Below are 26,235 nucleotides of genomic sequence, written 5' to 3' on the forward strand. Positions count from 1 at the left end.
TATCGAGTGCTTATTTGTGTTATTTAAACACACACACACACACACACACAATGGGGTAAGAAACGGCATACAGCAATACTCAATGGCATTTACGACCTGCACAGCTCAGTGCTGCCAGGCATGTTGTGGCACAGTATGGTACTACACAAATGACATTCAACTCTAAATTCCACCTTGCCTGAATACTGTAAATACCCTTACAAAATAGTGTCTTAAAAATGTCAAAGCGAAGAGTTTCCTCTATGTCTTGTTGTGACTTTTAACAGCAAGTCTCCAGCTTTTCTATCGATTGTCTTGTCGTGCTTATGTTTGGGAGTGAGCGGAAGTGTTGACACTTTGATGTCTTTTTAGTTTACAGCACTCTCCTCGCAGATGGGCAGTGAGGGCCGCCCTCTCTTCCGTCCAAAACAGCCATCAGCTGATGAAGCCTGTGGATTTTCCACGGGCTTGCATCGTCAATTGTTCCTCCTGGCGCACCTACTCTGTCCTCCGCTGCACCTGGTAAGCCTGCCAAATCAGGGGCCTCATTATGTTTTAATACATCAATCGGATGTGCGATGATGTTTCCACATTCAAAAGGCGTGAGGAGATTATATCGCTATTGGTTGGCCCGTCCTGGGATGAATAATTCATGAGGGCGCGGCGTTAATGACAAAGCGTGCCATCTGCCAGAGCCACAGATAATGGAGGAAATCCATCATAATGGCTTGTTACAGATGTCCACTGGATACAGTAACGTACAACCCTGATTCTTTCCTCAAAAATGTCTTCCAGAAGAATCAATAGTTCCACTCGGTGGGATCCGGCTTCCTGCAAAATGAAATTCAATTCATGAATAAAAGAACTGGCAGCTGCCTTTTTAATCGCATCTTGTTAAAAAAAATACATATACACAATTCATTGATCAATATACAGTATACAGTACATGCATACATATCTGAAAAGTAAGTTTCTCTTGTTTGTATTGATATTTATTCATTGAGCCTTTGGGATATTTTATATTTTAGGGTTTAAAAAAAAGTATTATCTCGAAGTTTTGAATCCCATTTTTATTTGAGCGTCACGCGTGACGTGATGCCATCCTGACCTCCGTCAAAGTTCTATACGTAGACGGGGGCCAAGGATGAACCTCCCCTTTCATGTGAATGTGAACGTCTGTAAAAGCATCAAATATTCATGAATCCCGACACATTCCAGAACCGTGTTGCATGCCGATGTCTAATTGGCAATTAAACCCGCCGCTTCAGGGGCGCAATGGTGAAGAGGATACCGCACCACAGTGGATGAGGAGCAGGAGAAGAAGCCTTTAAGTAGGACACAATAACAGCAACTTCTCGAATGAATGCGCCGCTTGCAGACATTCTGCATATCTGAGCCAAACACAAATTAAACAGGTAGCGTTGAGAACGTCTTGAAGGAGGAACTTTATGGAAAGCATGTGGATGCAAATCAGGGCTGCGGCATGAACGCATAGCATGGAGCAATACAGTTCCTCGAGCTTGTTACACCTGTCAAATCCCCCCTGGCAAGTCTGAATTTTGCAAGTATTATGCTGCGTTTTTGTTGTGTGTCCATGTGTGTCATGTTGCGTGGTGGTGGTGGACCCCAAAAACCAGGCAGGAGGGAGGAGCAGGGTGTACTTGACGAATTGTATTTAAAACAATAAAAGTATTTAAAATCCAAAACAAAGTCCAAAGTAACAAACAAAAACCATGACTTAAACAAAAACTATCAATAACCAAAACACTACTAGAACAAACATGACAGCAGCGAAGGAACAGCAAACAAACAAACATGGCAGTAGCAAGAGCAAACAATGACCTGACAATGAGTGATCGGGCTGGGAGTCCTTTTAAAGCACTGATTACCTAATGACCAACAGGTGTGCAGCTGCAGTGGAATCCCTACAGTTCCACCTGTTGGTCCCAAACCGAATCATGACAATGTGTGTGTTAAAAAAAACCTTATTTGAAGGTTTATGACATTCGCATCAATGCTAATTTGAGTTAGCATTAAGCTAGCAGACATGTTAGCCAAAGTGATATGGTTTGTTGAACATGTTGGTGTTTAAACATCAGCTACGATGTTTAGTTCTCTTGTTTTAAAGTAAACAAACTGCTGAAATCTGCTTAAAAGGCTTTTTAAGAGAGTGTTTTTAAAGAAGTTTAAATTGGTTTTAAAAAGTTCAAAGCAAATGAGGCCCCTGTGACTTAGCAGCCTGTTACACAAGCGATGCTAACTTTATTTATTTACACTTTTCCACCCTATTTTAAAAATCATTTCCTATTCAGTTTGCATTATGCTAAACCATTCGGAACTATTTACATTGTTTTAGGCAAAACCTGGCAAGTTCACCCCGACATGAAACTGTTTCCCGAAATGGACTAGTCACTAGGAGATTTAAACCATTCCTTCTGTATGTGTTGTACTCTGCAACGGATGAACCAACGGCCCTAACCAGCACTCATGCTGGTCTGTTTTGATAGGCCGGCTGCTTATTTTGTCACAGAACGTAATATTCTCCTTCAAAATAGCCGGCAGTGAATGAGTTCATGTAATATTTCGACTTTATTCTCATAATATTTTGACTTGTTTTCCCCAACGCCATCTCAGAATGAAGCAGGACTGGACGTTTGCTGTAGTTCATTCAGGTAATGTAAAAGTAGACCTTGTCGCTAAGCTATTAGCAACCCGCTCACGCCTTACGTCGCCTGTTGTGGTGACCTCCTCATATTTTCTGTTACCAAAAGGTCCTTCAGTCAATTACCAACACAATCAATAATCACAAATGAAACCTTGACGCTACAATGTTTAGATGTTGGTACTGCTGATGGGATTTTTTTTTTTGGTGGGGGGGGGGGGGCGTTGGTTCCCCGCCTTCAACTTGTTTCTGCACTGTTAGCTTGAAGGATTCGATTGCATTTGTGGTTGGTGCAAATTGTTTGTTTTCAAAAGGACCCACCTGATCCCGGGAGATAGAAACTGCCAAACATGCTCCTCGTCCTTCTCCGTGGAGTGAATAATGAGCATATGTAACAGTGGATGAATGGCAATGCAAGTGTCTCCCATTGACAGCCGACGCTGGCGGATGCACGTGTTCTTACTCTACACTCAAATAGTCACAGTATAATGAGGTCTGCTACGAGCTCATTAACTTAACATGCATGAGCTAAGGAAGAAGCCATTAAGTGTCAGTGTCATTTTTTTTTCTTTCTGCCATTTGAATCGATATGGAGTATATGTTCCAGTCTGACACAGAAGGAAAATGGACCCGTCCATCAATTTGTTTTGCTTTACCGACCTCATTAGCAAACTGACGTGGTAGGTTGACTAAAGTTTGGTTTGTGACCATGCTGGTCACTAAAATTTGCTTTTGAAGCGTATGAAAATGTAATGAGTGTTTTAGTAGCATGCCACTGTACATTGCTATAAACTGAAAAAAAATTCACTTTTGCCAAACTTAATCTTCACAAATTCTTTTTCTCGCTATGCCCACCTATATTTTTCCTCATATTTCATGTTTTAATTGGATGGCTACCATCCGCTTCAAAAAATCTTTGGCACAATAGGGGGACAAAAAGTGTGCGCAACAGTGAGAGAGTATACTGTGAGTGTGTGTGAGAGAGAGAGAGAGATAGAGAGAGATCGATCACTTCAGCGTCAGTTGGCATGCAAGAGAAAGGGTGTGTGTGTGAGAGACAGCGGGAATGTGAGAGTTTGTACGAGAGAAGTGGGTGTGCGCGGGGGCTTGAGTGAGAGAGGGAGAAACAGTGTGTGAGATGATGGTTTCTATGTGTGAATCAGTGAGAGAATATGTGATAGCTCAGAGAGGGGGGGGGGTGAGAGACAGTTTGTGTGAGTGTAAAAGACAGCACGTTTGAGGGAGTTGTGACGAAGTGTGTGTTAGTTTGTGAAGAGGGTATTTTTGAGAGAAAGTGGGTGAGAGAGCGTTTTAGTGACAGAGGAAAAGGTTTGTGTGCATGAGAGAGTTGTAAAAGAAAGTTTTTGCATGTGTGATTGAGAGACAGAGTTTGTGTGAGACAATGGGGAGAGAGATTTGTGCGAGACGATGTGTGTCTGAAGGAGCTGTGTGAAAACGTGTGAGTGAGCGTTTGTCAAAGAAAGTGTGTGTGTGTGTGTGTGTGTGTGCGTGTGTTCGTGACCACATATTTGTGTGTGCGTGTGCGTGCGACCTCCGAGCTTTTAGGTCCACTGCTTCGGCGGCCTCAGTGGCACATTGCGCCCCTCAGGCTTCATTTGATTTTGATTGGACGCATGATGGATGTGACATTGTGCGGGCAGTCGCCCCCCGCATTCTGCTCGGTCCCCGTGGGGGTATTGCGGCGGTGTTCACCTTTTCCCACTGCTGGAGTCTTAATTAACTTTACAGTAATGACTGCGGAGAGAGTCCGGCTGACGTGGATCTTGCCGTTTCGTAAAGATCGAGTTCGTCGTGCAGGGTGGAGATTTTTGTGTGCTGGAAGTCACGGAAAATGTAAAACTACTTCATTTGCTTTCCTGGGCCACAAAAAAAATGTCTGCCTGTATGTGTGTGTGTGTGTGTGTGTGTGTGTGTGTGTGTGTGTGCACCCTAGAGCTTGAGCTCAACTCAGCTGCCATTGATATTCAGTGTAAACGTTCCTCTTGCTTCTTTTCGCACCTTTCGCTCCAAACTTTGACCAGATTGGATCTGAAGCTCCCCGAAAGAACCGATGATAACAGAGTACATTGGAGAGCAGGTAAGCATTGACTCCTTTGTTTTTGAATCAAAATGCTAATTTACTTTTGTGCCTCAAACCCTTTCAGTTGTGTTTCAATGAAACAAGTGACGCACACACACACACACACACACACATGGTTGAAAAGTAATTTTCTGGAGCAATATGATAAGATAGAAAGACAATGAAATGATACCTCTTGTCATGCCTTGAAAAAAAAAAAGAAACATACAATTTATGAGTGTCTTTAAAATGTCCATTCATCCAAAGATTGAACATTACGTCCAATTACAAACAAGCTGAAAGTGCTTCGCATAATCACATCATCCCCATCAGGAGATGCGAACAAAGGCTCAGCTCGTAAAATGAGAATAATAATACTAATAACACCAATAATAAAAAGTGATGGGAGGCACAAATCATGAGTGGAGGGCAAACAGACATAATGAAAAGGTTACTAATTAAAACTGTATGAGATTAGTTCAAAAAGCAGCAGTTGTTACCCTAGCGTGTGGCTAGCAAGACCACGTCAGCGCCTCAAGGTGTCACCGAGGCAGGATCGTAACGTATTTTGACATACTCCATATATATATATATATATATATCTCCACACACACATGCAGTATATATTTAATGTATGTGTGTTGTCATCAGTGTTTGTGTGTATAAGTGTGTGTCATGGTGTGTATAAGTGTGTTTCATGGTATGTGTGCGTATGATGCATATGTATGTGGTTCAGCGCGTGCATGTTTGTGGTAGTGAGTGTGTTTATAAATGTGTGTTTTGTGGATATCAGTCTGCGTGTTTGTGTGTGTGTAAAGAGAGAGAGAGAGAGCGAGAAAGAGAGAGAGTGGGTGGGTGAGTGGCACTCAATGACTGTGTGCGCGGAGAAGAGAAGAGAAGGGGGTCACCCAGGAATCCCTGGAAACGTCTCAAGATGCTGCTTCCTTTCTTCCTGCCTCTCTTGCGAATCATTCTCTCCTCACCGTGACCATTTCAAGGCGCGTTCATGCCGCACCAAGGAGACAGAAAGTAGTTGGCACGCCAAGCAAAAAGCCGCGTGCACCGCAAACACCACAATGTGAGCGTCTTCTTTTTTTTTTGTTCCCCCCCCCCCCCCTCGTCGTCGTGTTTTTGCAGACATCCACCAAGGCTGCGGTGTTGCACCAGCTGATCCTGTCATCAAATACTCTGCAACAAGAAATCATGCAAGAGGAGCGCTGAAGTTGCACTAGGAGAAAAGCAGGGGAAAGAAAAGGAGGATTTTCTTCGGGTTTGGACGTCGAGAACCCAGGAAGGGTTCGGGGGAAGAAGAGCTTTGGGCTGCGGGGCTGCATGAGGATCTTCACCCGGCGGTCAGCTCGGTCTCCTCGACGCAGAGATGCCAGTGCGCGCCGTGACCACCAGGTTCATGTACAAGGGGCTGTGCACCATCCCGGATGTCCTCACCTACCGGACCCCCGTCAGTCTCCCCGAGGATGAGCTGGAGGGTGAGTCCAAAAGTATTCTCGTATTATCCAACAACAATATTATTCAGAGTCAGGATCAGAAGTGGCAAAAGTTTGCACATTGAGCACAGATACTTCTACTACTTGGAAAAAAATACTCAGCTAAAAAGAGAAATAACTGATTCAACCGTACTATTGTAAGTAAAAAAGTAACGCATTGGCTCCATGTGTCAATTATTTTGAACTTCTGTTTGAATTGGCTACATTGAAATGATACTGAATGTAATTGGCCACAGCGTTAGGTAGACTGGCACATCTCTGGCCAGGCACGTGCAAGCATAGACCCCAAGTCGTGTTCAAGCACCTGCCCTTTTGCCACAGATGAAATAATAGCCCTGAATGCTACAGCTCTTTTTTAAATCTTCATTCAAATATAAAAAAAAAAAAAGACTTCTCTGTCATCAGCTCCAACCATAGTGTTTTAATTTATTTGGAGTTAATCAAAGGCACTTTAAATGACAGTTGTGTTTTGACCACCATTTGAAGAAGAAACGTTGATGCCTATGTACAATCACAGTTCACAAACAGACGAACGAGCATTTGCACTTTTGTATGTGTGTCTGCTCCATGTGTGTCCAAAGTTTTGTCATTCCTCTTAAATTCGATGCTAATTTTTACTAGCCCGTCTATGGCATTTCACATTATATAATAGCATCAAGCTAAACAACATTATTTGTTTTGGTTGAACATTTTGGAATTGAGATAGCTTAATTTGATAAACGGTATTGTTGACTGTGCTGGTGTATCTAATGATCACATATTGAGCGCTGTGTGCTCATATGAATTGGGACGAACCCGTGTGACACGAGCAAGCATCTATGGAGTAAGTACATCATATGTATGTACGGCATGGTACCCTGGGCTGTGAAGTGATGCATGTTGCTATGAATACCGAAGCGTATAGAATTGCTGGTGGTGGCGAGTGACATTTAGTTTGACTCCTCTATCGTGTTAATGCGCTGCAATGATAGGTCGCCACAGTTGTTCGTACCGCACCGGGGGCCTCGCGTCTCCCCAAAAAAAGTGAAGCAAATTGTAAGGTTTTGAGGCGTCAAAATACTTCAACAGTATGTTTCATCATAAGATGAATTGCTATTAAATCCACTCCTCTCTGCCACACTTGTAATGTATTTGTTTTTTGGGAGGTAGTTTTTTTTTCTTTTTTTAAACTATTGATGCATTGTGTTTTCTATGGCGAATGGCCAAAAAGGAACAATGCAGTAAGATTTGTACCACAATTCTTCTTGCTGGAGTGAAGGAGAGTGTCATGGCGAAGATTTTTGGAGAGAAGCCAGCAGACTGGGGGGGGGGGGGGGGGGGGCTGACCTGAAATCAGATTTATCCTTTGATGTGAAGGGCTTTTGCATTTCTTCTTCTTCTTCTTGTGTGGAGCTGGGCTGCGTCGGCATTAAATGACATCTGCTCTCTGCAGCAGTTCGCCGCGAAAAGAAAATTGTGCAGTTTGAGGCAATAATTGATCATTTGTACACCGACTAAAAAAAACTCCAAAGAGGACCAGGGAAATTGGAACAAATCCTTGCTTTCGCACAATCCTCATCTGAAAGCCTTTTTGTGGGACTTAGGTTTGAATGGCTCCATTTTGTACGGAGCTGAGTAAGTGATGGGAGGGTACGTCATGACAAATGTTGTCTACTGTCTTCTCGCTCAGCCCAAACGCTTTCATCACGGCTCCATTTTAAAGTTCCTCCGCTTGCTCGACCCGGCTTAATTATTCCCCCTAATTAATTTCTAGTTATAGATGCACCAAGGCATATGGCCCACACATCCAGATGGGCGATATGCGTAACTATTTTCATGAGATGACAACTATGAATCTGCGCAAAAGCACTCTTTAGCACGAGCATCATGATAGCACACAAAGGAATTGCCGAATTTGGTTCGTGTCCAAAAAACAGGACTAATCAATGTCAGATCACATGTACAAGAAAAGATTGCAACGAAAATGTAATCCCAAATAAACGTAGCAACTTTTTTCCATGGGGGGATGGAGGGGGAAGTGCTTTATCCTCTTGAAATTTCAATTAATTTTGTAATATAAACCATCAACTCCCCCCCAAAAATACTTTTTTCCTTGCTATAATGCATTTTTTTCTTGAAAAAGTCCATATTCTTCTTGAAAAAGTATTTTCCTTAGTAAAGAAATAGCAAGGCCAACAAGTATTTCTTATTTACCAGCCTTGCTTCTTCTTCTTCTTCCTCTTTTGTATTTCCTGGCAGTCTTGATGCCCTGTGGTGACGTACTGCCTCTCACAGGTCAGCCTGGGCACTACAACAAACATGAGCCCAGTAAACTTGGCCGTTTGTGTGTGTCTCTCACATCTAAAATAAGTAAATAAATAAATCTGTCATGGTGTTAAAACTCGGAGTGTCTGTCAGTTAAAGAAATGATGCAAAAGCCTCCCGATGCAATAAGTCAACAATCATGAATCAGCCCTGAAAGCTCTTAATGGATGACTGCTGTCCAGGATATTGGAGCAGATGCTTGTCCAAATAGGGCCACTTGCGGTGCCAAAACCCACCGGTACTTCTCATCAACCCGCAAATAACAAGCTGCATTGTAACAGAAGACTCCATTTAGAAGTGTGTGTGAAACAAAAACAAAACAAAACATATGTACAGTATATGTACGTGTGTGTAAATGTATTAATGCTTGTCTAACCAGTTAGCTTAATGCGAACATACAGCTAGCTTAATGCCAACATACAGCTCAGGTAATGGAAACTAGTAAAGATGTCCCGCTACTGATAGACCTTCAAACAACGTTCTATAAAAGATACAACCGAGTTTGACAAAAACAAAATATCTGTGTTAGCTACTCAAGCAGCAAGTACTTATCATTTTAGGCGATGACATTGCCAGAGCGCTAGACATCAAAATTACGGCTTTGGGAGGTCTAGTAGTTTTTTTTTTTTAAATTGTTGTAGTCATAGTGTTAACACACACGGAGCAGTTAACAAACAAAGGGAGCAGACAGCAATAGTCACCCATGGGTGCAAACTGTACAGTGGACAGATTGCTATGCGTTTTTTTAAACAAATTTTAACACCTATCAATATGGGTCGCAATTTGGCAGCAAATGGAAAAGGCCATTCCCGTGGTGACAAGCACCGTATTAGCTCATTAACAGTCATCAAAGAGTCTGACTATAATGAGGCTTGGTGTTGATGTGCTTTATTTAATGACATCATGCATTTTTAACACATTCAGCTGTTTTATTTCACTCCACAAGGCATGAAAAGGTGACATTTCGGAATTTATTGTAACCGACCTTGGCAGGTGTTGACATGAAGCGTCACGGTGGGTGAACTATAGTCCTACGTGTCCTCGGCCCAAATGTCAGCTGGATCTCACGTGGAAGGTCAGAAGTCTTTCAAGTCCCGGTTCAGATGTCACTTTCCGGACCTGTGTAAGGATGAGAAACAAAAGCACTCGCACAGAAGTTAGCGCGACAAATAAGCTAAAACAAACATAAGCCATGTTGCCTTTGCAGGATGTTATCCACACCATCAGTCTGCTGGGAAATTGGCAGTAAATATTTGAGTTTCTTATGAATAACAAAGTGTGATAAATGACCTGCGCCGCTGTCGCTGCTGCTGCTGCAGCGGCTTTGGGATCAAAACACAAAAGATGCCTTAATGGATTATGACATTCTATTACATATGTAGCTTTGCAGAAACCGAAAACAGAGCCATAAATCAAATGTAAACGCACGACAGTACGAAAACTAGCTTTGCAAGTCACTTGAAACTTGCTTCAAAGAAATTGTAATATATTCTTTATCCTCTGTGAGGAGCATTTCATATTATGAAAGACGGTTGAAGCTGCAGTTAAATGGACACAAATCTAGAGAGAGTGAGAGACCTGGCTACTCTGTATTCAGTAGAAAAAAAGTAATCACTGAGTGTGTCCTGGATTTTTGCTTGTCTTACAGCTAAAAAAACAACAACAACAATATATATATATTTTTAATTAGAATCAGGTGCAGGTGTACTTAACATTGTGACCCATGACAGTTTTTTCTTTGCTTCTAGCCAGTCTCGTCTTTTATTTGTTAAAGATGATGCATTTTCTAGCCACCCTTATCTGCGTTCCTCAGCGTATTTCTGGCTCACATTCCTTATTGTTAACCTTCTTTTGTCCTCTGTTGGGTTTGATTTGGGGGATGGCGTCTCTTGTTTTGTTTCATGTAAATTGAGTTGATTGCAATCTCAGTGCTCATCTTTTCACTAAATGGCATCCATGTACATTGCGTTCGCTTTGCGGGAGTGTATTTAGTACGTCACACCACATTGCTAATTGTTCTCTTTTTTTTCGCCATTAGATCCTGGTTTACATCTACAAATTCTTCTCGTTTTATTTGTGATTCTGTCCTCTGCCCTTGTGTCTGACCCTGCTCTGTCAGTCTGAATAACAGTAGTCCAATACCATTTGTCGTTGGTTGCGCCCGGAACTCCTCCCCGTCGTTTCCCCTGTGTCCTACCCAGCTGTACCTCGTAATTAGTCTGAGTGTGTTTGGTACCCTTGTTTTGGAACCTTTTGTCCTTCTGTTGTTCTTTTGTTGTTCGCCTCCATTGTCCCGCTAGCATAGCATTAGCATTTACAGTTTCAAAAGCAAGATATTAGCAAGGAACTCCGCAAGTAGGACTCTGAGCACAATCGTATGCATACTGCGACATCAATAAATAAAAACTGGCCGTTATTGTCTAGATCAGGAAGCGACTGTACATTGCGGTTTCAGCTCTTTTCTTAAATATTCACTCCTCTCAGCCCCCAAAATAAAACCAATCTGAAATCCGGCGGGCGCCACTGAGTGTGCTGAGTGGATTTATTTGGTTACTGGCACTAGGTCATGACATTGAATCCAGGGTGGTGCTCAAAGGAGATAACAACACTCCAGCCATGCCGCCAGCTGTAATGTAGACAGATGCACTTTGTGTGTTTGTGTGTGCGAACAGAATATGCCCGTGCGTAATGTTGCTTGTTGGCTCTATTAGACAGAGTCTAATTGTATGTGACGCTGCTCCGTGTGTTAAAGTAGCAGTTGTTTGATGCTTTCCAATTACCGTACATTCAATTCCACTTTTCATTAGCCTGTCTAAGGCATGTGCCAGGATATGTTAGCAGTAAGATAACTGATGTTCAAAAATACAAAACTACTGTATATATTTTGTTTTGCTGGTTAAATGCGCCATGTTTGATTCAAATTCAATGTAAAATAGTAACGCAGAACACAAACATGTAGCACGCCATCATTTGGTCACAAATAGCTCGCAAGCGGCCAGTTTGAAAAGCGAACGTATCGGTCAGCTTCTTAAACTCGGCCTGCCTTTTTGCCGAACAGCACAAAAAAAAACCATTTACAAATCGGTCCTCCGTTGACAAAACGTTGGTCAACTTTCCTCATCTTTTACAAAAAGAGAGTACAACACTAGCCAGGTTAGCAGCTAGCACAAGAACCTAATGTAGCAGTGTGCATCAAAAGTTGGTCATCTTTCTTTAATTACACAATCACATTGCATATTACCTTGTGATCACAAAAAGCTAGCAGACAGCTCTTGCGAGACACTGTTAGCAAGCAGCCTGTGACGTCACTCAGTCCCCCTTTCTGTCAAAAAGCACTTAAAAATTACCTTTGGGGACAAAAAGTTGGTCGTCTTACTTCCTTTAGACAACCACACGACATTTTGCCTTTTGATGCACAAATAGCTAACTGACGGCTAGGTGCAGTAGCTAACAAAGAAGTATACATGTTAATTAATTGCTCCTTCACAGACCCACATTAGTTCTTTCTTGATTAAAAGTTGGTCAACTTTCTTGTACACAAACACATGGTAGCATTCTTAAATTTTGATCACAAATAGTGAGCCGCCAGATAGAGCGACAAGGTAACATAGCAGTCTCCTTCTTGTCAGAAGCAAACACATAGCCGACGACACTTAAATCAAAAAGACTGCCCGCCTTTTTACGCTGGAAGCTCTTTGTTATCACTTCAAAGAGAAAATTGGGATGCAGGTCGTTGGCGCTGCGCAGCCAACAGGAGCGCTTGCCAAAAGGCACTTAATGAAACGCCCACACTGTCGGCCGGCCCTTCCGTCGTAAGCAATTGTGCTTAGAGCGTCCTTGTCTGGCAGCTTTTTGGCTTCTTGGCCGTGATGTGTGCGCCTGCTGCAACGGGCTGAGATCAAACATGAGCTTCTCTTTTACACAAACAGTCAAATGGGGAGGAGGAAGGAAAAAAAAAATCAATCAACTCGTTACTTGATACAATGGAAAGCCATTTCGGGTCGATGTCTTGCTGTGTGCTAGCGTAGCAGCATTTATCATACTCGCGTTTTGGCAACTCTCATTTGACATAGTACACAACAAAAATGAATAATGCTTGTAAAGCTGTCATTGTGCCTTTTGTCTTTTCAGCTTGTTTTTCTGTTTTAGCATGGCAAGCATTAGCATTTTACCTCTCAAGTCTTTTTTAAACATTGTTGACACGTGTCCTATTGTTTTCACACATGGCAATGGTTGCATATGTGTGATGTTGTTTACACACATTGTTTACACAGGTATCGCTGTTTAAGCAAGTGTCTTATTTACATGCATTGTGTGGTGTACGCATGTGTGTTATTGATTACACACATTGATTTTGCAAATATCTTAGCAATTACATCCGTTGTTTGCAAGTGAGCGGTATTGTTTACATGTTTGTAGTTTACTCACGTTATGTTTTGTTCACACAAACCATTGTTTACACCCAAGGTCTTTTTTGTTTTTTTAAGCATGTGTGGTATTGTTTACACACGAGGTATTGTTTGCATGTGGTGTTCATACGAGCGGTATTGTTGACGCATGTATCGTATTTTACACATTAGTTTCTACTTTTTTTATTTTTAAAACACTCGCTATCGATTACACATGTATGGCATTGTGTACACAGGTGTCATTGTTTACACGACACAGTTCTTATCATTTACATGTGTTGTTTACACATGAGTGGTATTGTTTACATGTGTGATATTGTTCATGCATGTGTCATGTTTACACACCCAATATTTACATGTGCGATATTGTTTCCGTGTTGTTTACACATTATTAGTTTTTTTATTTTTTGGAGCACGTGTTTTTGAAGCATTTGCTATTTTCTACATATGTGTAGTTGTTTACAGGTGGTATGTTTACACACATGCCATACTGTTTACACACATGTAGCAATCTTTTGGGGGTTTTTTCCGTCAGAAATCCGAGAGGCGTTCAAAGTGTTTGACCGAGATGGCAACGGCTTCATCTCCAAACAGGAGCTGGGCATGGCCATGCGTTCCCTGGGCTACATGCCTAATGAGGTGGAGCTGGAGGTCATCATCCAGAGACTGGACATGGATGGTGAGGCTCCCTCACAGTCATCCTAGAATTCTACATATAGTCACGTCATGTCCTTTGCGCGTGTGTGGTCTCAGGAGACGGTCAGGTGGACTTTGACGAGTTTGTCACGTTGCTCGGTCCCAAGCTATCTGCGGCCGGAATGCCGGATAAGTTCCACGGAGCAGACTTCGATTCTGTCTTCTGGAAGGTCAGTCAAGTGCACAACAAGAGACACGGTCCAAACACAAGCTTGCATACTTGTGTCACATCACATCGGGGATGGAAATCATTTGCCAATGTGTGTTTTCAAAAGGGGGAAAAAAATGTTCACCATGCAATTAAGGAAGAAAATGTGTTTTGGTCCCTGCAACCAGTGCGACATGCAGAAGCTGACGGTGGACGAGCTCAAGCGTCTTCTATACGACACCTTCCGGGACCACCTCACCATGAAGGACATCGAGAACATCATCATGACCGAGGAAAACCACCTCAACAGCCCCGAGTCACACGTGGACATCGACAGTGCGTACATGCACACATGCACACTCACATTACTCCCGCTGTAAAAGTGCCTGAAAAGTGTCTGGATGTTCCCACAGCGAGCCCCACGCAACAGGAGAAGCACACGTGTGTGCGCAAGAGCCTGATCTGTGCCTTCGCCATCGCGTTCATCATCAGCGTCATGCTCATCGCCGCCAATCAAATGCTGCGCAGAGGAATGAAGTAGCCCACCCGTGAACCAAATTTTCTTTCTTCACATTTTCACCAGCTTGTGCAATAGAACGAATGATGTCGCCGACGCTGGCTTCCACCGGACATGATGAAATATTGTGTTGATAATCAATACCACTTTACAATAAGGGCACCGCTTCAGAGGGTTTCGTTCCTGCTTGCTAAATTGCTGACAAAGCTGTTGTCGGCACTTTCTGATGACATCACAATCCGATATAAAACGATGGGAGTTACATCGGGCTGCTAAATAGTGAGACTCATTTCACTCTACTGCTTTGTCGCTTTGTAAATACTGTTCGTTAATTAGCTCACCCCAATGTTCAAATAACTTTGATTTAGCCTATGACTCAAACCTGCCGTAGATCAATTCAAACTTTTCATTCATCATGAATGAAGCGTGGATACCCCATTTAAATTCAATGCAAAAAAAAACCATTTAAACTTATTAATTGGTGATATTTATTACTGTTTATATATGACATTGACATTTTTAAACACTGTTAACGCGATTTATGAACAAACTCCTTATTTTAAAAAAGTACACTAAAACTAATGTATTTAAAACTATGAAGGATTTTAATTAAGGAAGCATTTCAATGCAACCTATGCACAACCCCGTAAAAGGATTTACAACACGGTCACTGATCAATTGATTTTGTTCTATCCGTTCATCCATCCATTTTCTAATCCGTTTATTCTCATAAGGGTCGCGGGTGTGCTGGAGCTTATCCCAGCCATCTTCGGGCAGTTGGCGGGGGACACCCTGAACCGGTTGCTAGCCAATCACAGGGCAAACACAGACAAACAACCATCCGCGCTCACACTCACAGCTAGGGACAATTTGAAGTGTTCCATTAAACTGCCATGCATGTCTTTGGAATGTAGGAGGAAACCGGAGTACCCGGAGAAAACCCACCCAAGTACAGGGGAGAACATGCAAACTCCACACAGGAAGGCCGGAATCGAACCCTGCACCTCTGCATTGTGAGGCGGACGCGCTAACCAGCCGGCCACCGTTCCGCCCCAATATTGTAATTTAGAATGAGCACACATTTCACGACCTACCCGCGCAACTCGTCACCTCTCTGTAAGCGCACCCTTATTGCAATGTGCCACTACCTTTCAACACAATCTTTTCATCATGACATCCTCGAAACAAACCATCTCAAAAGGAAGCAGGCCCTTACAAGAAATTAATAGCATATTGTGTAAAAAAAAAAAAAAATCCTGGCAACAAAAGCGTGCAATATCATAGACACAGATTGCAATCAAACAGCAACCTAAGCGGCGTGTGTGTGTGTGTGTGTGTGTGTGTGTGTGTGTGTGTGTGTGTGTGTGTGTGTGTGTGTGTGTGTGAGAGTGAGAGAGAGACAATTTATGCAACGACATCAAAGACAACTTTGATGTTCTGATCATTTCTCCACAAGGATCACTCGAACTCGTGAACTATCATTTATTGACATATCATGGACAGAAATGACTTCACGTACGCCACGCTTATATTTTCTTACTGGAGAAAGTGACGCCGTATCTCCGAGGCGGATTATTTTATAACAAACAAACAAAAAAAAGTAAGGACGGGAGATTAAAAACAAACTGCAGAAACACATTTATTTAGATGACATGAAAGCTGTTTACGCGATATACTTGATATCCAGCTTAAGCGCCATGTACTAGTATCTTCTTTTTTTCGCACTAGTAAGACAATTCCATGCTACTAGTGAGACACAGATGGACCACTCGTGCGCTAATTAGTAATGAGGGCAAAGATTATACTTTGCAGTACTAGTAGATTGATCTGAAGCTTGATATCAGGGATACGCTCAAAGGTTTTCCAGTTGTTATGTAATATAACGATCATGCACTTTTCAGACTTGAATCTATTTTTTTTCCCCGTCTTAGTTTGAACTTCAACTTGCAATAAATATGTGTACATATGATGATGAAGATTGTAGAACGCGACATGCCATTCGCCATTACCTCCTCATGAAGACATATCATGTAAAGTAGCAGGTTTGATGTGAATGTACATACAGAAATAATCGCGATTGTAGCAAAAGATATTGTGAATGTCGACGTGTATTTTTTATTTTATTTTTGTCTGAAATTGTTCCTCAAAAAGGTGGATGTATAATTTCTGTCAGGTGCCTTTTGTCACAAAATGTCGTATTTAATGTGAAAAGTGTGGAGCACTTTTGAAAAAAAATGTAGTTTTAATGCTGGATCTATTGCAAAATTATCAGCAATATATGAACGTGTGTGTGTGTGTGAGTGCGTGTGTGTTTGTTCTGACTTGTGTTAAATTGTCCGTATCAAGTGTACACAGATGTAATGTAAATGCTGTCTGAATGCACGACATCCAAGTAAAAAAAAATAATTATTAAAATCCACAATGTGATGACATTTTTATCCGTTGCCTTGATTGGTCAAAAGAAGTTTGGTAGGCGTGCACAAGTCGCCCCTTCGCCCAATCAGCACAAAGAAAAAATTAATTGTACTGAATGTCTCGCCTTTATCAAGCAGATCACATTGGAGCACATTGTGTAACTTTACAATATATAGAAATATTGACAAAAATCAGCAAATTTCGTATTTTTTAATGTTCGTAAAATGTAAAAAAAAAAAAAAAAAAAATTAACACACGATTTTAATCCAGCTAATATTGTCAACTCAATAATCCAATCAATCATCCCCATTTCGCATTGCTGTCCATTTTCCAGCCACCTGGAGGAGGCGGCACCAGCGAAGGTGGCAGGTCCGGAATGGAGAAGATCTGCGGCGGGATGTCGCTCTGCGTCAGGTCCTCCTCCCGCTCGTCTTGCACACTGCGCAGATGAATAATTCAACTCGCAGCCCATTAGGTGTGCGCAGGCGGCCGTGCGCGTGGTTCGTACCCTTTGCTGGCCCGGCCGCTTCTCCTCTTCTCCCTGGTGGACAGCCACACGTCCAGGCTGGGCTTGGCCTCGCTCGGGTCCTCCCAGCCCTCCAAGCGCCGTCTCTCATCTGCGAGACAGAGTCATAACTTATTTACGGATGTCTGGACCTGAGTCCAAACACGCCGCGGGTAATGGTACAATTCCACCTCACTCTTCGTTGAAATTACCATTTATTTATTTACCACAAATACTGAGTGAAATTAACAGAGATTCCATCAAGCCGTTTGAGCCAACGAAAAAGCAAATTTTTTTGAGCAATGTTTTTTTTTTTAACAATTAACCTCTGATTTGACCTGTTGCCATTCATACAACTGAAACACAGCCAAGTGTTCGACTAAACATGCTCAAAATTCCCACTGAGTAATACGTGCCTTGCCTCAACAAAGGTTGGGACGCGCTGCTTTAGACAACCAAAAAGGCAAAGCGCCAGCGACATCACTTATTTACAAACGTCTAGACGGTATTTGTCTCACGTCCTTTTGATTTGACAAGCAGCGCGTGGTCTGCGAGTCGACTCATGCTTTTCTAATCAAGTAACAAATCTTCAAACGTCTCCTTTTATGGTAAAAATACATCAAGAGACAATGTGTTGCACTCCCAAATTTACTGCGTTGGCTCGCCGAGGGGAGAAAAAGAAGCGTCGGTTCATCATGTGTGCTTCTGTCTACAAGCACAAATATTTACTAGCTACACTTTCAATGAGAGGACAGGACAAATTTTGAATAGCCAAGCACTTGTTCATTTTTCTTTTGTCATTTCATTTGGATAAAAATAACATTTTTAAAACAGATTGTTTGCAAGAGCGCACGCACACACACACACAGAGACAGACACACACAGACACACTATAGATGGATGGACGAACAGACAGACGGTTTGGACAGTTGACAGTGAACAGATATGATGGGCGCATAGAACAAGTGTGGCTATTGTTTTTCTTTTTTCCAAAATCAAAAGCGCCCTCATGTGGCGAGCCGCCTACCTTGCATCTTCCTTCGCAAATTGAACATCTCTGCCTCGGACATGTGAGAAAACCTGCAGCTGGGGCCAAAATCGCAAATGCCTGAAATATAAATGACACGTTTTATCACTCACATGCAAACATATTTTAAACATTTTCAGCGCCGCTTTCGCTGACTGCGAGAATGGCGTTTTGTTGTTACCTCTTTGGAGGAACTTCCTGCAGGGTTTCTTTGCCTGTTCGTCTTTTAAAATATCTGCATAGCCTGTGAAAAAAATGAGGAATTTGAGTATAAGACAATAAAATGGATGAAAAGGCAGTGCAATAACAACTGGGCCAAATCGTTAAGTTACTGATTTAGCTTACCTCTGAAATGGTCGAACCAGGCCTTTTTAGCTCTTTGGTGCTGCACGCCAAAAAGATGCTTTTTCCTGTTGTGCATGTTGTCCTGGAAGGAACGCTCACAGTAGTCGCAGTAGTATCTTTTTCCCATGGTCTCTGCGGTTTTTTAAAATCCCAGAACCACAGCTGTCAGTTGCCTTTTACCTTTCAAATAACCCCTGTATCAAATAGAAATAAAAAAATGAACGTCGTTTTCTTTCATCTTTATCCAAGTTTGAACAATGTAGTGGGGAGACCACATGCGAGTCAATGTTGCATATCTCGGCGAAACCCGGGCTTTACCAAATAAATGTTATTTTTAAATGGTAAATGAAATTGTTGTTTTTAATTAAAAAAAGAACCACAACGTAAAGAAAGTACGGTGGCCGTGGGAAGTCACAAGATGATACAGTACAGTATTTGTAAACAGAAGGGAGACTGCGCAAGATGGTGCTAGCAAAGTTCAATTTCCGTTGTCAACATTTTCAGACAGTGTCAGGACTTACTTTTTTATTTCAGTAAATAAGAAGGAATTGTAGCACTCCAAATATATATATAAAGCAAAAATAAAAAAACAATTACAAATAATATTTTCCTCAACGTAACAGCGGTCGCCTCTTGATTACGCCACAACTTTCTCCAGACATGACTAGTCGACGTCTGCTTCATCCGACTCTCACATGAATATTTACTGGATGTTATGATTACTCCTGCATTTGTTTGGCGAGTGTTTCCATCGTGTGTGTTGACGTTTATCAATATACATTGCCGTGCCATGTGTAGGCGGCTAAATATTTAATAATTGTCTATTTTCAGTGGGGTTGAGATGAGTTTCGGCTGTTAAACCGACCACAATCTGACTCTCACCAGCAAAATGGCGTCCTTTGGCTGGAAGAGGAAAGCGGGCGAGAAGGTGTCCAAGTCGGCGGCTCAGCAGTTCGAGGAAAAGGACGACAGCGAGGCGGCAGACCGGCAGCGGCGTGACGGGGACGGCCAAGTGGACTGGCAGCAGGCCGTCAAACGCCGCCGGGAGACCCTGTTGGAGGATTGCGCTGCCAAGAGCAAGACGCTGAAGGAGGAGGGCGCCTTGCTGGCCGAGCAAAACAGGTTCGCTCGTTCGGAGGGTTGTTGTTGTTCGAGCCTACGCTGCTGGAAAGCGGTCAGTAGGAGGCGCCGTCGCAAAGGAAAACGTCCATAAGCCATACGAGGAGGACAGTTGTGCCTGGACTTACGAGCAATTAAATTCGTTCCGTGGCTAGGCTCGCATCTCAAGTCATCCTTCACCGCTTGATATGAGTGGAAATGTCATTAATCCTTTTCAGACCCACGAATTACATCTGCAAAAAATGTTACAACTTGTTTCTAATAGGAAAGACAGGATTCTCTGTGGTTATACTTTAAAAAGCCACACCGTAATTCAATCATTTTGGATTTCAAGACCAACTTGTACGAGAAACTTGATGTGATTGCTAATAAATTTGAAGCACATCTACTTAGACACATTAGTGACACAAAATTAAAACGTATTTGAGTTTTGGTCACTACAAATGGCTTGATGGTGGCGCTCATGTTTGATGATTCTTGAACTCAGCGCCCAAAGCCAGTTTGACCTAACGACATGAATTTTTGTAAACATGTTGATGAGATGACCCACTATCATCCCATTTCCAAGTGCCCTCAAACAAACTCGTCGAGATGTAGTCCGTTTTCGCTAGTTCGGGACCCCTCACAGCTACAGTACATGACATAATTTCTTCTGGGAACTGTTATCTGATCTTTGCAGCAGGGTAGTGGACCCTTGATAACCGAATTCTATTTACTCAGCCAATAGCCCCCTGTGCACTCCATGACATCGAATGCTGTCTGTTGCCACAGGCGACTCCTCGTAATCACATTTACATGGAAATGATACCCGTTAATGGCACTCTCGGGGTTTTAGATGTGATCTGAGTGCTGTCGGATGGGTCGACCGTTTTCACCTCCTTGAACTATTTTGACGCACTGTAGTCTGTGACCCGTCGCTATATCACGGGTCGTCAAGCATTTGCCTGTATTTTAATTGCAAGTCAAAACTAAAAACCCCCAAACGTTTAAGGAGTCTCATATTGTTTATTGTTATAAATGATTAATTTATTGCATGTGGTTGTTTTTAAAAAAAAAAAACATAACCGGGAAGAGTTTCTAAAAAAAATAAATAAATTGCATGTTAAATCGCAATATTGGTCAGAAAAAAATTGCAAAATTGTTCCGCCCTACTCGAAACGGAAATGGCCCCTGAAGGGGGAAAATGGTAAAATGTCCGTTAGTGGTTGGTAAACAAGGGTTGACGACCCTCTTGTTTAAATTGTGCTAATGGACCTTTTGACTTGTTGTAGTATTTGATGCCCTGTTTGTCCTCACTGTCAACTCTGTCCTCAGTAACCTGTTTTTAGCGCGGACCTTTGACACAGGCCATACCAAGTACACACACACACGTATTGCTTCATTTCCTCCGATGGTGCGCTGGTGGTTTGCTGACAGTTTCAACACTTCCATTTCCTTCCTCTTTGCCTCGTTCGTCTTTCTCGCTATGCCACTTCGGCCAACGGTTTTCACGGATCTACGCTGCGGTTTGTCTTCGCACACAGCGATTCACATCTTGGCCAAATTTGAAGGATACAAGACAGCGGCGAATGGCTGTTGGAAGACAGGAAGCCATTTTGACCATTTTTTTTGTGTCCCTCAAGATCAAGTTGTCATATGCATCTTGTCCAATTGAAACAAACAAACAAAAAAAGCTAACGACATTTTGGAAAATTCAGCCCCTGAAATAAGTTGTCTGGCATGTCTGCCATGAATAGACACCAAAAAAAGTTTCCAAAAGCCAGGCTGTTGAAGACACAGGAAGTCTGCCATTTTGCTTTTAAGTGGCCATTTTAGTTATTTGCACAGTCCCAAGGTTGCTTTAACTCTTACCTGTGTGTATTAAACAGATGGGTGGTTGGGGATTGTATATTGTGTACATGACATTATGCAAGACTGATCTGTCAATAACACGCGATATCATGCAAGGCGTCACTGAATATACTTGGCCCTTTTGTTAGCTTACATAATACAAGTCAAACATACATGCAGAGACAAATGGCTTTCGTTGCAAATTCTAAAACGTTCAGAGTCCTCCTCAAGCCCAACAATCACAATCCTACCAGGCAAAGACAAGACATTAAAGTTTGGTGCTTTTTTTTTTCCTTTCCCCAGGCACAGAGATGCTGTTAAGAAGTGGGACGAAGCCATTCAGCTGACTCCAGACGACCCACTGCTGTATGAGATGAAGGCCCAGGCAAGAACTAGCAGACGTGTATTCACTAGGCTTTGCACAATCATGATTTTGGAGCCGATCCCTGATTAGCAACTTTAAAAAAAACAACAACAATAAACCAGCCCAGCCTATGAAGAGCCGGAATTCGCATTTTATTTGAAATGCATTTGGGGAAAAATATTTAAACCCTAAAAAATCTCCCACAAACGCTGATAAACATTCAGTACATGCAAAATAGATGGCGGGGGAATGCTGTTTTGTTTTACATATTTTGTGGGTCCACTCAATGTTGTCATTGATTGACTGGCAAATTACGACATTAGAACCGATCATCGATTTTGCAGAAAAAGGATCCGATCCAGCCGATCACATGTGTCAGGTCTACTCTCTGACAATTCACATCACGACAAAAAAAAATTCCTCCGGGTGGCGAAAGTCAAAAGTTTTCTCCAGTGGCACCGAAACTAAACAAACCCTTTCATGTCATTTGACCAAGACGGAGCTATTGAGGAAAAAAGCTTCAATGAAGAATTCTTTGGCGTGATTTGTTTTCCCGCTCGGTGTTGGGCCGCAGGTGCTGACGACACTGCAGGAGGTCTTCCCCGCCGTCAAGGCGGCAGAAACGGCGGTGAAGCTGCGGAACATGTGGTGGGAAGGCTGGCAGACTCTGGGCCGCGCCCAACTGAGCATGGGAGAGGTCGACCTGGTAAGTCACAATCGCCTGAGCTCCAAAATTTTCGCTCCAGCCAAAACGACCACTGCCTATTGTTATTAACATACAGTATGGCGACAATAGCTGGCGTCGGTACGGTTAAGTGACCAAACGTGCTATTTTATTTTTTTCTCCGACAATTATTTGTGATCGCAGCCTAGTATTTATTTATTTATTTATTTAACTTAGAGGGGGAAAAAATCCAATACAGCGGTGTCGTCACCTCAACTTTCATTTTTGGTCAATATGATCAGCGGTTTGGAAAATGGATGGATGCAAAATCTGACATAATTGGTCACAAAAGAAACGGTATCCACCTGTTTTAAAATTCTCAAAATCATTTGCAGTAGGAAAGCGGCATCCTGCCATTGAAAATAATAACAATTTTCATGATGTCGAAGAAAAATCTTGTTTGTTTTTTTATTTTATGTAACTGAAATGCCGCCATCGGTTAAGGTGGAAATTACAATGTTTTCAGCCAAAATAAGGGGAGAGTTAAAAAACAAACAAACAGGAACATTGTGCCACCTTCAAATTGGACAAAGCTGACGTAAATCGCTTCTTGACAAGCCGTTAAGATCAATCGCTTGCGCCTGTTTACTACAAACATCCCAAACGCGCCCAGCGCCTGCGGCAACACCCGATATTGCCGCTAAACATGTCACGTCTTGAATATGTTGGGCGCGTGTGTGTGCATCTGTGAAACAGAAGTTGCGGAAGTACTCTTACTCTGTGCACAAGTAGAAGTCCAGAAACCAAGGTAAAAAAAATATATATAGATATAGAGTAAAAGGATGCATTTTTCCTGGTACTTAACTGCAAAAGTAAAAATACTTTGGAATGGTGCCTTGACTTACGAGTGACCCAACCAACAAATATTTGGGGATACGAGCCATTTTTCGAATGCATGTATGCATATTTATATATTTTTTGCTTTGATTTGCAAGCTAACCGGTGGTATGAGCCCTGTGCAGCGAACAGTAGAAGGAGGAAGAATGGACATTTGAACACAAACAGTGGCGCAGCACACGTAGACAGACAATGTAAGACGTTACATGCATATATTCTTTATCCTAAGCAAAAAAAAAAATTGAACGCTGACATATGAGGACTGAAACTTACTGAGTCACAGTAGTTATATAAAAAAAAAAGTCTTCATTTGTGTCCGCTTGACTGTGTTATCCTGCCACCTTTTGGTGTGGTTAAGTTGCGCAAGCCAGAAGGAGCCGTAATGAATTCGTGATGCACAGACCGTTCAATTCTTTACATTGTACTTATGCTATTTGTATAGTTTAACAGCAGAAGTACAATGTATTATCATCGAGTGCAATTTTCCTGATTTAACACTTATAATTTTAAAATTTTAAATCTGTTATTTTTTGGGGGGCGGGGTGAGACTGGAATGGATTCCTGGTATTTCCATTCATTTCTAAAGGGGAAAGATATGATTGCTTTTAAGTGTGTGTGTGTGTGTGTGTTGGGGTGTGGGGTGGACTTGTATCTCAAGGCACCACTGTTTGGTTAATTGCTTGTTATAACTCACCACGATCAGTGTCGAGCTAAACGCTCCGAAATGACGCACTCCTTCTGTTCTTCTCGTGCGAGTTGTCTTACGGCCAAGACAATAGGAAGTGGTGAAAGTCAAACACAGACACACCTCACACACATTGCTCCAACTGGCAAGGTGAGTGGGGGGGTGCAAGAACATCTATTTTTAACCCAGGCACATCCAGTCGCATTTCAGTTTTGTAGACTATGACACGTTTGAGTGGAATCGTTCCGCTATGCGTCACTTTTGACCGTCTTTTTACCTTATTATTATACCTCTGCGCCGTTGATGCTAGATTCATTAGCTTGTCTATGGAGTTTGCATTGTGTGTTAGCATCAAGCTAGCACACAGGAACCACTGTCCTGTAGTAACCACTGTCCTTGAAAGGGTTAAAGCCACAACATGGAATTGTTTTTGTTTAGTTTGGATCTTTCTGAGCACAGCCTGTATTTTATACGTGCAGGCGCTACGGTCGTTCCAGGTGGCCGTCCACCTTCGCCCGTGGGAGCGCACCTTGTGGCAGGACGACCTAGCGTGGGCGCGGACGCTGTGCCGGCAGAAGGCGGCCGCAAGGGAGAGCCTCGGCCGCCAAGAGGAGGCTGACCGGCGGCTCTTGGATGCCCCGGAACTCCAAAGGGACTTTGACTTTGAGTCGGACGAGGTGGTAGCGGCGTGCGAGGCCGTCGCCCAGCGCCAGGCACGCTACCGCAGCCCCCGCGCGGGCGCCCTGGTGGTGGACGCTGCGGGGAATGTGCTGGAATCGCGGGAGGGAGCGTCAGGAGATGCGGCGGAGCCCTTGCGGGAAGACTTTGTCAAAATGAGAAGACTCTGAACAGGTATGCATGACGAAATAGGTCAAATCATTGAATGTGTGTGCATAAATAACATATCTTGCCATAGAACTGTTTCCCAACCGAGGCATGTATTTTACATAAAATAAATATCTTATGACACGCTATAAAAAAACGGTACAAGAAAGTATGTACTGATGATGTCATCCCAATTTTGTCAAAGATTTTATGACTCAGAAAGCTATTTTGCTGTTGCATGAATGGCAGCAGGTGTCGACGCAGGTTATTTTGACCTTCTGCCATCTAGTGGAAGAGCATGTCATTGTTCTTCCTGTCACTATACATCCATTGCATAGATAGAGGAACAATGATACCCGATTTGAATTAAAGACCCTCTAAAGTGAATTTGGAGATTTCTTTCTGAATACATGTTTGAAAATAAGAGCTGAAAATGTGCAGACTGAGAACTATGTTGGAGTGAATTGTGGCAATCGAGCATTTGGCTGTTTATCCCATTTCAGTGTACCGATATTTTATGGAGTTTTTTCTGGGAGCAGGGTGGCTATAATGATTTCCGGTGATGCATTTGGTCACCTATGGGTTGTCCCTCCCTCACGAGACAAAAACCTGAACGCCTCCGTTCACATCAGCGGTTGTCTGGCGTAGTGAGCTAGCCAGCGATTCCTACGCGTTTGGACCAGGGTGGATACATTTTTAGGGCTCAAACATTTCATCCTGTTTCATCATCAGAAGGATGCTAGACAAAGTCGCATCCTTTTTCCAGGTCGTAGTCATGGTATTTGATTGACAGTCGAGCGAGGCTTTGTTTCAGTGCATTCAGCAGACACACCCACGGCGTTTGGGAGCCGAGACAAGGGCTTAATTTTTTGCGATTTTGAAGGTGGTTTTATAGAAATGCCGATTTGTGTAAGCATTAAAATTTTGCAGGGTTTGTTAACGAGGGTGTCAAATTGACAAAACACATTTGTTTTCACTTTAGAGGGACTTTAATAAGTCAGTCGGAGTCCGTCCAAAATAGATAAATTTGGTGGCATTGGTTCCTGTCACATTTTTATGTCATTGTAAAAGTCCAAATGAAATAAATGCACTGAAATCAAAATGGAACGGTTCCTTTTTTTAACACCCCTTTTTGTATGGTTATGAGAAAAGTATCGTTGTCACGTCCTCTTTTGAGACACACCATTGTGTTTTCTTTTTTCTTTTTTTTTCCCATGTTGCATAACAAGAAGATGAATTGAAGTCAGTTTTTTGTGTGC

At 42.5% G+C, this 26,235-nt stretch overlaps 3 protein-coding genes across 3 annotated transcripts; 2 read left to right on the forward strand and 1 right to left on the reverse strand.

Annotated features, from left to right (window-relative positions):
• The first annotated feature begins 5,623 nt into the window (after positions 1–5,623).
• On the forward strand, positions 5,624–16,732 carry cabp7b (calcium binding protein 7b). Its single transcript, XM_086135088.1, has 5 exons — positions 5,624–6,208; positions 13,475–13,618; positions 13,693–13,805; positions 13,972–14,119; positions 14,197–16,732. Exons 1-5 carry the CDS (start codon positions 6,100–6,102, stop codon positions 14,322–14,324), a joined length of 642 nt encoding a protein of 213 aa, XP_085991214.1. The 5' UTR covers positions 5,624–6,099; the 3' UTR covers positions 14,325–16,732.
• A 174-nt stretch (positions 16,733–16,906) lies between these two features.
• zmat5 (zinc finger, matrin-type 5) lies at positions 16,907–19,623 on the reverse strand. Its single transcript, XM_086135089.1, has 6 exons — positions 19,475–19,623; positions 18,593–18,786; positions 18,429–18,491; positions 18,248–18,328; positions 17,224–17,332; positions 16,907–17,154 (listed from the first exon to the last, which is right to left on the reverse strand). Exons 2-6 carry the CDS (start codon positions 18,717–18,719, stop codon positions 17,016–17,018), a joined length of 519 nt encoding a protein of 172 aa, XP_085991215.1. The 5' UTR covers positions 18,720–18,786; positions 19,475–19,623; the 3' UTR covers positions 16,907–17,015.
• Positions 19,482–26,078, forward strand: ttc33 (tetratricopeptide repeat domain 33). Its single transcript, XM_086135087.1, has 4 exons — positions 19,482–19,714; positions 21,845–21,926; positions 22,480–22,611; positions 24,631–26,078. Exons 1-4 carry the CDS (start codon positions 19,482–19,484, stop codon positions 24,997–24,999), a joined length of 816 nt encoding a protein of 271 aa, XP_085991213.1. The 3' UTR covers positions 25,000–26,078.
• Positions 26,079–26,235: the final 157 nt, after the last annotated feature.

This window comes from Hippocampus guttulatus, chromosome 17, assembly GCF_054856545.1.
Source record: "Hippocampus guttulatus isolate MCC_2025c chromosome 17, RoL_Hgut_1.0, whole genome shotgun sequence".
In the NCBI taxonomy this organism is placed as follows: domain Eukaryota; kingdom Metazoa; phylum Chordata; class Actinopteri; order Syngnathiformes; family Syngnathidae; genus Hippocampus; species Hippocampus guttulatus.